The following is a 13,446-nucleotide window of genomic DNA, read 5'->3' as shown; positions in this document are numbered from 1 at the left end:
CCTCCCACCCCACCCCCCACTCCAACAACACTCAGTTTGTTTCCTGCAATTAAGAATTCCTCATATCAATGAGATCATATGATACATGTCTTTCTCTGTTTGACTTATTTCACTCAACATAATACCCTCTAGTTCCATCCACGTCGTAGTAAAAAAAATTTTTAAGTGTTCATTCTTGTGGGCTCGTGGCTGTCCAGCTTCCCCATTTCATGTCTCATCTCTCCTCTCTCTCCCTCAGGTGACCTTTAAAAAGACCAAACGGAGGGTGAAGAAGATCCGCAAGAAAGAGAAGGAGGTGGTTGTCCGGGCTGATGACTTGCTGCCTCTTGGAGACCAGACTCAAGACGGGGACTTCGGTTCCAGGTGGGCTTGGAAACAGGGTTGCGGTGTGGGGGCTGGACTGGCCTAGGGGCCCGCGCTCAGTGGAGAGGCCTCTTTCCACAGACTGCGGGGCCGGGGTCGGCGCCGAGTGCCTGAGGCAGACGAGGAGGCCCCGGAGGAGGAGGAGAAGGAGCAGGCACCTCAGCCCCCGCAGTCAGATGACACCCGCGTGGAGAACATGGACATCAGCGATGAGGGTGAGGGGCCCAGCCGGCTGAGGGTGGGTGGCAAGGACAGGGCCAAGTGCCCCGGGGCAGGGCTAAGCGCCCTGGGGGCAAGGAGATGATCCAAGCAGGGGTCTCCTGTGTTTCCTCCAGAGGAGGGTGGAGCACCACAGGCCGGGTCCCCAGAGGTGTTGGAGGAGGACGAGGCGGAGCTGGAGCTGCAGAAGCAGCTGGAAAAGGGGCGCCGCCTGCGGCAGCTCCAACAACTCCAACAGCTGCGAGACAGCGGTGAGAAGGTGAGGGGGTCCCAGAGCCTGGGTGCAGGGCGGGCGCGTGCGGGCCTCCCCAGCGCCAGGGCCTTCGGGGACAGGCGCGTCTGGGGTGACCTGTCCTCATGAGCATGGCACCTACATTCCAGTTCCGGTCATCTTTTTTGTTTAATTTGTTGTTGGTAGATTTCTTTTAAGTTCGAGCAGTGCGTTTGCTCTAAGATATTTTAGGGGTGGAGCCTTCCCTGTCTTCCGTTCTGTGGCTGGGTGTTGCATGCTTGCTGTCCCAGGGGCGGGGGAGTCACTGGGGAGCAGGACAGCAGGGTCCCTGTGCTCGCGGAGCGGCCTCTCCAGCGGCAGCCGGGGGGCGGGGCAGCGGTGAGCGGGCGCGCACATGCGCACACCGCACTTCCGGCAGCGCCCGGAGCTGGGCGACCGTTCGCGGGAGGGCGGAGCGGATGGCTGGGGGGCCGGCGCTCTGCATCCGTTGTTCAGGGGGCGCCTTGCAGGGGGCGGCATTTGACTGAGACTTAAATAACACCAAGGAGCCGACCTCGCCGAGATTCGGGGTGGAGGTGGGCGGGCAGACCGGGCGCTGGGGCGGTGGAGACGGCCGGTGTCCTGTGTCCTGGACGAGTGGCCTAGAACACGTGAGGGCCTGGTGGAGTGAGCTGAGCAGAGGCCGCTGGGGCCTTGCGGCCGCGAGCATTGCTGAGTCTCAGTGGGCGCAGGCCTGGGCCGGGCCCTGCCTGCCTGCTCTGTGTGTCCGCTCACTTCATGCTCGCGGCTGCACCCTGTGAGGAGGGGTCCGTTCTCTTCATTTTGTAGATGAGGAAGCTGAGGCACAGAGGCCTTGGCCAGGTGGGGCCAGGGTGACGGGCCGGACGTGACAGAGCTGGGGTTTGAACAGCCCGACTCCACTGTCCCCACTTCTCCCTGCACTCCTCCCACCTCGGGGGGTGGGGAGGAGGGGAGAGAGAGAGAGGCGGGAGCAGGGAGCCCCGCGCAGCCCTGTGGTTGGGGGGGGCGGGGGCTCCTGCAGAGGCGCCGGAGAAGCAGCCCCTGAGGCAGAGTGCACCCAGTGCGGCGGAGTCACAAGCCCAGACGGGCTTTCAAGGAGGGGGAAGGGCGTCTTCGAGCTCCTGAGAGGCAGGTCGGATTTGGCACGGTGGAGTCCACAAGACTGAGGCGATGAGGAAGCCAGGGCAGCAACTTGGGACAGTCCCTGGGAACGGGCGCCGGCCGACTGCGCGGCTGTTGGAGGCGTTGGGGCTGCGGTCTCGGCTGCTCTGCCTTCGCAGCATCTGTGGCCCGGGGTCACTGGGCGAGCGGGCATGGCTGGGATCCAGTAAAGCTGGGCTCGCCGGAGCCGGTGCTGGGCCATCCGTGGGCCGCCGCTGCCGTCAAGACGGTCAGAGACATGGGGCGGTAGCCGAGAGCACAGAAGTCTGGCCTCGTGGAGCTTTTGTTCTACTGGGGGGATGTGAAAGACAAGCATCCTGCGGGAGAACCACAGGGAGCAGAAACAGGAAGAGGCGACGTAGTGGAGCGATCAGGAGTGAAGGAGCGCTCCCCTTTTATCTCTGTTGGTCAGGGTGGGCCTCCCTGAGGAGGTGACATTCGAGAGCCAGATGAAGTGAGCCTCAGCAACATCTAAGGGCACCGTTCCGAGATGAGGGCGCACCTGGCCCCCAAGACCCTGAGGCAGGAGCCAGCCAGGCTTGTTCAGGAGGTTGGCTGAGGCCTGTGTGGTTGCAGTGGCAGGAGCGGTGGGGAGAGGGACGGGGAAGGAGATGGTCACAGACCACGTCAGGCAGACGCTTGCTGTTGCGGTAGATTTAGCCGAGAGTTCTGTCTCTCGGAGGAAGAACAGTGGAAGGCTGTTGTAGTTGTCCAGTTGAGGTGATGCTCGACTGTGATGACAGCCACGGAGACAAGGAGATGGCCATATTTGGAAGGCATTTTGAGGGTAGAATCAACAGTGTTTGTCAGTGGATTGCGGGCGAGATTGCGAGTGGGTATGAGAAGTTAAGGATGAGGGGAGCCTGGGTGGCTCAGCCGGTAAGTGTCTGCCTTCGGCTCAGGTCATGATCCCAGGGTCCAGGGATCGAGCCCCATGTCGGGCTCCCTGCTCCGCAGGAGGCCTGCTTCTCCCTCTCCCGCTCCCCCTGCTTGTGTTCCTTCTCTCGCTGTGTCTCTTTCTGTCAAATAAGTAAATAAAATCTAAAAAAAAAAAAAAAAGTTAAGGATGACTCCCGAGAATTCTGACTTGAACAGCTGCCCGTTTGCTGAGTTCAGGAATAGGTAGGGCCATTCCTGGGATGGGAAGAGCCAGGGGAGGAACACGTTGGGGGTAGATAACAGAGCATTCAGTTTTGATTAAGTTTAAGGTACTCTTTTATTAGTGGTGATTCATACTGAACAGGCAGTTGGACACACGAATTTGAACTTTCAGGGAGAGGCTGAGACTGCAGTTCTAAATACGGAAGTCAGTGCACGTGTAGACAGGAGTTAAAGCCATAGGATTGGCTGGAGTCACCAGGACAGTGAGTGTGGGTAAGAGAGAGGAGCCGGAGAAGGAGAGTGCGTGAGGATGGCAAAGAGGACAGGGTGTCGTCCTGGGAGTCCTGTGACAGGAGGCTCTTGCGAGGAAGGAAGGAAGCATCTGTGACACTGCCACAGAGAATTCGGGTCTCGGGGATGGGCATCGACCTTTGGATGGGGCAGCATGGCGGTCACTGATGCTCTTGTCTAAAGTGGCCTCCGTGGGGTGGTGGGGAATGAGGGCCAGACCACGCAGGCTTTAGCAGGGTTGCTGGGTACAGGATTACCAGATGAGAGCCAGTTGTGTTTCTATATGCCAGCAAAAGATGGCATTTGTGAAAGCAGTATTGATAGGGAAGTAACATGAATAAGCGATAGAAAGCAAAGTGGACGAGAGGTAAGCTGGACTGCGGCAAAATAAAAAGGAGCACGCGATGTGCAAGATCTGTGTGGGGAAAATCGCGTCTATTTTTGGAAGACAGTAAAGAAGTCATAAATAGACTCTTGTGTTAGGTAGCTTGGGCCTCCATGACAATGCCACGGACTGAGTGGCTTAAGCAACAGAAATTTATTTCTCAATATCCTGGAGTCTGGAAGTTCAAGATCAAAGTGTTGGTAGGTGTGGTTTCTTCTGAGGCTTGTAGGTGGCCGTCTTCTTGCTGTGTTCTCTCATGGCCTGGGTGCCTGCATCCTTCGAGTCCCTTTCTCTTATGAAGACACTGGATTAGGGCCCTGCCCTTATGACCTCCTTTGACCTTAATCATCTTCTTAAAGGCCCCATCTCCAAATACAGTCACACTGGGGTCAGGGTTTCAACATAGAAATTTTGGGAGAGGACACAGTTCAGTCCACAACAACCGTGTTCGTGGATAGGATTCAGTAGCGTAAAGATGTTCATCTCCTCAAATTAATTTGTAGATTAAATGCAATTCCAGGAAAAATCCCAAAGGGATTTTTGTGGAACTTGGGAAGCCACTTCTTAAATTTACTTGGAAGATCAAAGGGCCAACAAAAGCCAAGATGCTTTCAATAATAAAGTGGTGAGCTTTGCTCTGACAGATCTCATTTTATTCATTGTGGTAATTGAGGTGGTGAAATAGCGGCATGAGGACAGACTGACAGGGCCGAGACCGAGTAGAAGGCCTGGGAACAGACTCCTGAGGGGGGACGGTGGCTGTCCCAGTGGGAAAGGGCGCTCACTTCAGCAAGTGCTGTCTGGACAGTCATTTACCTATTTGGGCTTGTACCTCACACAAGATTGACTTACAGATAGATTAAGAACTTAAAAGTCAAAAGTTAACATTCCAGAACAGGCTTAAGGAAAAGATATTTGTGACTTTGTAGCAGAGAAAGGTTTTTTCCTTCCATAAGTTGCATTGAAATACACAGAACATAAAATTTACCATCTTCACCGTTTTTAAATAAATGTCCAGTTCTCCTGAACCGTTAAATCCACTCACGGTGTTGTTCAGCCTTCCCCACCAGCCACCCCCAGAGCCCTTCTCATCTCGAAAAGCTGAAACTCTGTCCCTGTTAAACACTGACTCCCCTCCCCCCGCCCCTGGCCGCCACTGTTCTACTTTCTGTCCCTATGATTTTGACTACTCTAGGGACCGCCTATAAGGGCAATCACAGCGGGGTTTTGTTTGTGACTGGATTATTTCAAAAGAAAGATTTTTTTAAGATGTAAATGTAAAGCATAAATCATGAGGGAGAAAACTAATAATTTAATTACTTAGAAATTAAGAACTTCAGTTTTTTTAAAAAGACACCATAAGGAGATGTTTGCCCACGTGTATATAGCCATCAGTGGGTTAGTGCCAAGAATATCCAAATGACAAAAATTGGCAAAATAGGAAAATAGGCAAAAGACCTCAGTGGGCACTTCACAGAAGTGGAAGGGTAAACGGTCAATAAAATACCCAATGAGGGGGCACCTGGGTGGCTCAGTTGGTTAAGCGACTGCCTTCGGCTCAGGTCATGATCCTGGAGTCCCGGGATCGAGTCCCGCATCGGGCTACCTGCTCAGCAGGGAGTCTTCTTCTCCCGCTCCCCCCTTTTGTGCTCTTTGTCTCTCTCACTCTCTCTCTCAAATAAAGAAATAAAATCTTTAAAAAAAAAAAAAAAACCCAATGAGGGGGGTTCCTGGGTGGCTCAGTCGGTTGAGTGTCCGACTCTTGATTTCGGCTCAGGTCATGATTTCAGTGTCATGAGATTGAGCCCCGTGTCAGGCTCTGAGCTGGGCGTGGAGTCTGCTTGAGATCCTCTCTCCCTCTGCCCTACCCCTCCCCCCCCCGCCCTGGTTCATGGGGGCTCGCTCTCTCTCTTAAAACAAAACAAAACACCCAGTGAGGCCCAACTTCATGAATGGTTAAGGAAAGACAAGCTAAAACAATGATGGACCAGGTCATACCCACATCATTTGGCAAAAGTGTCAAAGTCTGACAATATCAAGTGTCAGGACTTAGAGCAGCCAGAATTCTTGCACACACTTCACAGGCATGTAGGGGACTCTGATGAGATTGGGACGGCGTTGACTAATTCACGTAAAGGCAAGTGTGTGTGCCCTTCGGCCCAGCATCCCCACTCCTGCATGTGTACCCCAGACACACACTTGCCCGGGTGCTCCGGGAGATGAGCATCTCATTGCTTGTGTTTGTATTATTTGTGATAACAGAGAAGGCCCATCCGTGGTGTGCAGGGGAACTACATTAAGATACGTTCATGTCATGGTTCTGTAGTGAAAAACTAAGAAGTACGGCCACTCAGGTCAGAATGAATTTTAGTTACTTTTTATTTTTATTTTTTTAAAGATTTTATTTATTTGACGGAGAGAGACACAGCGAGAGAGGGAACACAACCAGGGGGAGTGGGAGAGGGAGAAGCAGGCCTCCTGTGGAGCAGGGAGCCCGACGCGGGACTCGATCCCAGGACCCTGGGATCCTGACCTGAGCCGAAGGCAGACGCTTAACAGCTGAGCTATCCAGGCTCCCCAAGATGAGTTTTAAAATATAGAGCAAATCGTAGGGGAATCAGTTTCAGATTGTATAATGTTTTAAAAATGCACAACAAAATAATACCCTGTTGGTGGATAGGTCCTTACGTGGAAAAACTAAAGAAAAGCCAGTGAATCATGACCACAAATAAGGCGAGGAGACACTAGGGCTTGAAAAAGTATTGATAGTGTTTCTTAGACTGGGTGATGGGTGCCTGGGGGTGTGTGTGTGGTTGTTCCTGTTTTTAAAAAACACACGTGTGTTGAACCCTTTTGTGTTTATGGTGCGTTCACTAAAAACATCAACATAGTGTAATAACATGGAAGGAAGGGGCGTTGGGTGGATATGGTGGCTGGAAACTTCCCTGAGGAGCTTGCTGTCAGGGGAAAGCAGTGAGACTGTGGGGTGGAAGGAGCGGAGATCCTAGGCAATCCTGCGTGCTTATGGGAATGATGCAGGAGGGGGACAGCGGGGACAGTCAGTGGTGTCAGGAGCGGAGAGGTGAGGGGCCTCGGAGCCATGCCGGGCAGGAGGGTGGCCCGAGGGAGGAGCAAGGCGGAAGGTGTCGGTGGGGGGTGGGTTCTGGAAGCATGTGGGAGTTGCACAGGGCATCTTCCTGTCCTGTGGCCTCAGGGAAGGGTTCTGGAAGAAGCGGTTTTTATGTTGAGTCCTGAAACAGGAGTTTGGGGGTGAAGGGAGGGTGGCAGTGGAGCGGCAAGAGGCCCCAGTGTGCTCCAGGCCCAGACGAAGACGTGAGACTGCGGGGCGTTGGAGAAGGGCCGTGTAGAATTTGGATATGAATTTAAAGGGCAGAAGGAAGCCGTTGATGGCTTAGGAGCAGAGGAATGCGGTGGGTGTAGGTGCAGAGTGGAGAGCGGACTGGGAGACAGGGAGGAGGCAGAGACCCGTCAGAGGCCTTCTGCGCACAGTTGGAGGGCTTGTCTTTCTGCCACTGGGGAGGATTTGGGGTTTCTGGGTCTCAATGGCACCTCCCCAGAAACTTCTGGGTTTGCCCACAGCTGCTCCCTCCCCCAGGTGGTGGAGATTGTGAAGAAGCTGGAGTCTCGCCAGCGGGGCTGGGAGGAGGATGAGGACCCAGAGCGGAAGGGGGCCATCGTGTTCAATGCCACGTCGGAGTTCTGCCGCACCTTGGGCGAGATCCCCACCTACGGGTTGGCCGGCAACCGGGAGGAGCAGGAGGAGCTCATGGTGGGTCCTCGGGCAGCCTACCTTTCCCCTCCCCTCCCCTCCCTCCTCTTCGCTGCTCCCCTCTGCTCTTGGTTTGGGTCCCCCCTGCCAGTCAGGTCCTAGTCAGGTTCTTCGTAACTGGTAACAAGCCTTGGTGCTCCAGCGGGTTAGGCTGGCCGGGGGGCTGGGGCTCCCTGGGCTGACCCCAGTCTCTGACCCCAGGACTTTGAGCGAGACGAGGAGCGCTCAGCCAACGGCGGCTCGGAGTCGGACGGGGAGGAGAACATCGGCTGGAGCACAGTCAACCTGGACGAGGAGAAGCAGCAGCAGGATGTGAGGGGCGCAGGAGCGAGGGGGGTGCCGGGAGGGTGGAAGAGCAGGAGAGCACGGCTGGGTGGGGGGAGGCCACCCACCGGGCTCCCGCCCCGGCTCTGCCCCTTCCTTGCTAGGGGACCTTGAGCGAGGGGCCCGTGGTCTCAGAGCCCCGTGTCCTGCTGTGTGATGGGGTCGGCAGAGCTCAGTGTGGTGCGAGGAGTCTGGCCCAGCGCCCGGTCCTGGGAAGGACCCCAGTTGTGTGTGCTGGGGGTGAGTCGGGGTGAGAAGTGTGGCCCACTGACCACCTTTTTCCCTGTGTGCTGCCCCCCAGTTCTCTGCCTCGTCCACCACCATCCTGGACGAGGAGCCCATCGTGAACAGAGGGCTGGCAGCTGCCCTGCTGCTGTGTCAGAACAAAGGTGAGGGACCGGGAGCCTCGGCGGGGCGGGGAACCGGCTCGGCTTCCTTTGCTCCCCCCGCTGCCTCCACCGCTCCCCCAGGGCCCGAGCGCTGCTCCTCTACACCCAGTCCTGGGGCGGTCATAGCAGCATCTGGCCTTTCTGCTCCGCGTCACCCCATTTTTTGAGGGCTTTGCCCCTCCCCCCCAAAGCCCCGCTCACCCTGCAAGTGGCTGGTGGGGGGAATCGGGCAGTTGAGGCGGTCAGGCCGTGGTGCGGAGAGAGTGTGGCCTGAGGCCCCCGCTGAGGGCAGCCGCCTGGAGCCCGACCGCTGCCTGTCCCCAGGGCTGCTGGAGACCACCGTGCAGAAGGTGGCCCGGGTGAAGGCGCCCAACAAGTCCCTGCCGTCAGCCGTGTACTGCATCGAGGACAAGATGTGAGTGCAGGGGGGCGGGCAGAGGGCCACGGGCTGGGGAGGGGGGCACTGCCGGGAGCCGCGGGGGCCGCGCGGGCAGCGACCAGCCCTGAGGGCCCCCCCTTTCGGCCCAGGGCCATCGATGACAAGTACACCCGGCGGGAGGAGTACCGCGGCTTCACCCAGGACTTCAAGGAGAAGGACGGCTACAAACCCGACGTGAAGATCGAGTACGTGGATGAGACGGGCCGGAAACTCACACCCAAGGAGGTGAGCGGGGCTGGGGGTGACTGAGTCACGAGCGGCGGGGCCCCCACCCTTCCCAGATGAGGCAGGGCTGCACCGAGCGCCGGCTGGGGGGTCGGCGAGCTGTCGGACCTTGGCACCCCAGTTTCCGTCTCCAGTGGGCCCAGCGGGCCCCGTCACAGGCCTGGTTCCTTTGCCCACCTGCCCCCCTGTGGCTTGACCTGCCCCGCGGGCCGCCTTTCTGTGGGTGGCATCCAGGCAGGGGGCTGACTCGTGCTCGCTGCCCACAAGGACCAGGGTCCCCCTGGCACCGTCCCCACCTGGGTGTGCTGCCCCCGAGCCCCAGCCTGCTGGCTGCCTTAGCCTCCGTGCGCTGGTGCCACTCGGGATCCCGAGTGCCCCCACTGCAGCACATCCAGCCCTGGAACCCGTCTCCGCGACTCTGGGGAGCCCCGGGAGCGTGCCAGGGTTGCAGCCCTTCTCCTAGCCCCCTCCCACCACCCCTTAGCCCAGCACGGGGTCGGCTGAGTCCCCACCCTTCCCTGCCCGCCGGGCACGTGTGCCTCTAACACCAGTCCCGCCCGTGTCCCAGGCTTTCCGGCAGCTGTCCCACCGCTTCCATGGGAAAGGCTCGGGCAAGATGAAGACAGAGCGGCGGATGAAGAAGCTGGACGAGGAGGCGGTAGGTGGCCCATGAAGACGTGGGGCGGCTTCCGCACCTGCTGGTGCTGGCGTGGCTGGTGGCCTGGGGCCCGCCCCTGCCCTGTGCTGACTGGCCCTCCTCCTGCAGCTCCTGAAGAAGATGAGCTCCAGCGACACCCCCCTGGGCACGGTGGCTTTGCTCCAGGAGAAGCAAAAGGCCCAGAAGACGCCGTATATTGTGCTCAGCGGCAGCGGCAAGAGCATGAACGCGTGAGTGGGGAGGCGCGGGGGGCAGGGACAAGGGACGGGGGACGGCATGGGGCCTGTCGGGGTGGGAAGGCCCCTGCCGGTTTCCAGCCTCATGCCCCTCTTCTCTCTGCAGGAACACCATCACCAAGTGAAGCCGATCTCCCTTCTGATCCCCTCCCCAACTTTAATGTTAAATAAAATTCCCTCCTTATTTTTTCCTCCTTCGTCATGGTGCAGATTCCAGGGTTAGACCCGGGAGGAGGGGCAGGCGATGCTGGGAGGAGCATCCACACACTGCCCTCCGGCGGGCTCTGGTTGCTGTGTGACCTCAAGCAAGTCACTGAACCTCTCTGAGCCTTAATTCTGCCATCCGTACAGTCAAAACATGTCTGTTTCATAGAATGTCCCGTGAAGATTAAATGAGTTCCGTTCGTTCACTCATTCATCCGCCTGGAATTTAGAGGCGAGCCAGGCTCCTCAGAGGTCTGACATATGCTCAGTATGACCCGGCCATCCGATGACACATAACTGAAAGAGATGAGGAAGAGAACCGTCCAGATTCTCTAGGACAGTCGTCCACCCCCGCCCTGGGCCCGGGCCGGCCAAAGAAGCCAGTTGGTTTATTTTCTCAGCCCGCCCCCGCCCCCCCCACCACTCCTGGCTTCATTGCTCGGGTCCTGGGCGGTGGTCAGAGGTCGCGCCTTATTCTCTGCACGGCTGGCTTTCAGGTGAGAGGTGGAAGTGTTTTTAGCGCCTCGGTCACCCTGGTCTCTCCCAGCCTCTGTTGCTACACAAATCACTGCCCTGGGGCCCAGGACTACGTGGGGGTGCCACCCTGCGCTCCTGTACCCTTGGTCTGCGTGGAGACTTGGCCCGCGTGCCGTTCCCCAGGGAGGTGGGCCCCGGAGGACGCTGGGACTTGCCGAAGCCCCGAATCAAGGGCAGGGCGACCAGTGGCTCCCGTGGGAGTCGGAGCCGGTGTCCTGCCCCTGCCGAGGCCCAGGTGCACGCCAGGTTCACAGTTCGTGTCTAATGCGAGCAAACACTAAGTGGAAGAGAAGGATGGTTTAAGTCATCTTGGAAAAAACATGAGCAAGGACGACAGTTGCCTTAGCGGATTGCTCTTCGTGACGGTCGCCTGACGAGCCAGCAGGCGGTCACATCGCGCTTCTTGAGCTCGTCGTCTCCCTCACGTGAGGTCTCACTCCGATTTAATTTTCGCCTTGGCTGCTTCTCCGGCCCCTCGGAGGTGCCTGCAGGCTTGGAGCGCCTGGGCTGGGGCGTTGTCCCCCCGGAAGCCGGCGAGGCCCATCGGTGGGGTGCGCGGCCTGTGCCTGGTGTGGCCCCTGGCCGGGCTCTGGCGGAGCCCTGCCTCACCCTCTGCAGGCGGGCGTCCCTGGGGAGGTCGTCACCACTGTCAGAGCCAGAAACAAGGCCTCGTCTGGAGCAACAGCGGACCAGGGTCACACTGATCCGGTTTAGCCCAAGATGCCTCCTAACTCTGACCCCGGTAACTAGTAGACAGTAAATGGTGAACAGGGACTAGGAAAGGCTTCAGGTGACGCTCTGGGACCACCTCCAGGAAGCCCCCCGGTCAGTGCAGTCTGCCTGCCTCCTCTCCTCATACCGGCTGCAGGCCCCTTCCCTGCCCTGATGCTTGCTAGCCCCCCCCTCAGGCTGTGTCCGCCCACCTGGCTGGGGCTGGGAGGCAGCAAGGAGTCAGCTCGGCTCCCAGGAGGTAGGAGGGGCTGGGGACCACCAAATCCTTTGAGGCCTGAGCCTGAAGGAAAGGGGGCGTCCCAGCTCTGCGGCTCAGGGTGAGGCCCCACCAGCAATGCTTGCCCAGACCCTCGCCAGCTGGGGCAGCACTTCCGCTGTGGAGGCCGGGGTGAGGGTCAGTGAGCTCTTAGCTGGGGATGGTGGGGGCACAGCTGGGGCAGGAACCATCAGGCCTGCTTTTCCACTGATGAGCTGTCTGACCAGGGGCTGCCCAGGACCCCTTCTCCACTCCCTGCCCAGCTCAGCTCTTGGAGGCCCTTATGGACACGGTGATGAGATACCCAGCACGAAGGCCAGCTGGCTGACGCGGGCTTGAGCTGGGCACTGAGCTGGGCAGGATGGCTCCCCTCCCTGCTCTAGAGTCTTGCTCTGTCTGGGCTCTGCCCACACCTTCCCGGGTCCTCCTGACCCTGTCAAGTCCCAGCGGCCATACCCAGCCTGTGCCTCCACCTGGCATTTAATGGCCTGTTCCGTTTCCCCGTTGTGGGGAAAGGGCTGCCAAGCCCACAGGACCAGAGCCTGCCCCCTTCCTGATCCAGCAGGATCCCTACTTTGTCTCGGCCCCCTTCTGAACGGGGCTGGCTGAACTTAGAAGCCTTCACCCCACTTTGTATCCTGGGGGCTCAGGCAGGGCCCTGCCACCCAGGTATCCTGGTGCAGTGGGAAAAAGGTGCCCCTCTGGACCGCCCTCAGAGTGCAGCCTGGCGATAGAATTCTTACCTGTGCCATCCTTGGTGCCCCTCAGTGCCAAGCCCACGACTGCGCCTTGGCCCCACCTGTCCCAGCCAGCATCCTTGGGAAGGGCTCGGCTCAGGTGGCTAAAGGAGCCAGCGGAGCCTGGCAGCAGGGCGAGAGGCTGGTTCTCCACTGTCCAGCCTCCGGGGTTTCAATGGCAAGGGCCCAGAGGGGACCGTTTCCCAGAAGAGGGGGCTGTGTGGCAGCAGGAGGAACATTCAAATTCCCTTTCCCTCCTGGGTCACTGGGCCAGGTCTCCCCCAGCTCACCGTCTACGCGCTCCTGGGTGTGTTCCCTAACCCCGCCAAGCGCACCTCCTCGGCTCCCAGATGGAGAGAAGAGCTCCCACCTCAAATTTCCCAAGTTTTGCCAGCGGGAGCCCCCGGAACCTGGCTCTGGTGTCCTTTTGACGTGTCCATCCTTCCTCAAGCCTGTCCTTACTTTCTGGTAACGCAAGTGCTCCAGGCCCCCTCCATTTGCTCTGCCCCAGTCCTGGGATCAGCTGTTGCCCCAAAGCACCCGGTTCCCTTTGGCGAGGGCAGTATTAAAACCCAGGCTCTGGGTGTTGTGTGTGCTCTCACTGCCACGGCGGTGTCCCCGCTCTCGAGCCCCCTCGGTGGCGGGGCCAGGAAACGAACAGATCACATTTCCATCTGGATGCATTTCTCTATACCTGCGTGTATTGAAAACGGTTACACTGGGAGCCCCAATTCCCGTCCAGCACCCCTGGGCTCGTTCTCCGTTTCTTCTTTTCACATTTAACTCCCTTCTCTGATAATGAGGAACCTGCCTCCCTTTCTCCTCAAGATACTGACTTCTCGCATCAATTTCCAGGATGTATCTCGTCTCCTGTCACCGCGGTCATCCTCTTCTCCCCACTTCACGCATTTTCCAGCGCTCCTGGCTGGGCCGTGGATGCCACCCCTGCCCCCAGCGCTGACCTCACTCCACCCCCACGATGCCCCTCGCTGTGCTCAGACTCTCCCCGCCCCCATGATGCGGGTGCAGGCTGCTCAGGCCTCCCCGCCCCCGCCCCCACCCCCGGCCCCCGCCGCTGGTGGACAGGGACGCCTTCCTCGCGGACTGCGGCTGCAGCACCCACCGCCCCACCCAAGCGCAGACCCT

General features: G+C 58.6%; 1 protein-coding gene across 1 annotated transcript in view; it reads left to right on the top strand.

Moving 5' to 3' along the window:
* SART1 (spliceosome associated factor 1, recruiter of U4/U6.U5 tri-snRNP) overlaps positions 1-10,025 on the top strand; it is a 16,356-nt gene extending 6,331 nt beyond the window's left edge. Inside the window, exons 10-20 of the mRNA XM_081797749.1 lie at positions 239-363; positions 445-578; positions 699-841; positions 7,390-7,563; positions 7,765-7,875; positions 8,189-8,276; positions 8,601-8,691; positions 8,805-8,940; positions 9,509-9,598; positions 9,707-9,828; positions 9,941-10,025. Of these exons, the coding sequence (XP_081653875.1) occupies positions 239-363; positions 445-578; positions 699-841; positions 7,390-7,563; positions 7,765-7,875; positions 8,189-8,276; positions 8,601-8,691; positions 8,805-8,940; positions 9,509-9,598; positions 9,707-9,828; positions 9,941-9,959 (1,233 nt within the window). The 3' untranslated portion in view covers positions 9,960-10,025. The remainder of the gene's footprint in view (positions 1-238; positions 364-444; positions 579-698; positions 842-7,389; positions 7,564-7,764; positions 7,876-8,188; positions 8,277-8,600; positions 8,692-8,804; positions 8,941-9,508; positions 9,599-9,706; positions 9,829-9,940) is intronic.
* Positions 10,026-13,446: the final 3,421 nt, after the last annotated feature.

Source organism: Leptonychotes weddellii, chromosome 11, assembly GCF_054177405.1.
Source record: "Leptonychotes weddellii isolate Sample4059 chromosome 11, ASM5417740v2, whole genome shotgun sequence".
NCBI lineage: Eukaryota > Metazoa > Chordata > Mammalia > Carnivora > Phocidae > Leptonychotes > Leptonychotes weddellii.
This window is presented reverse-complemented; position numbering and strand designations above follow the sequence as displayed.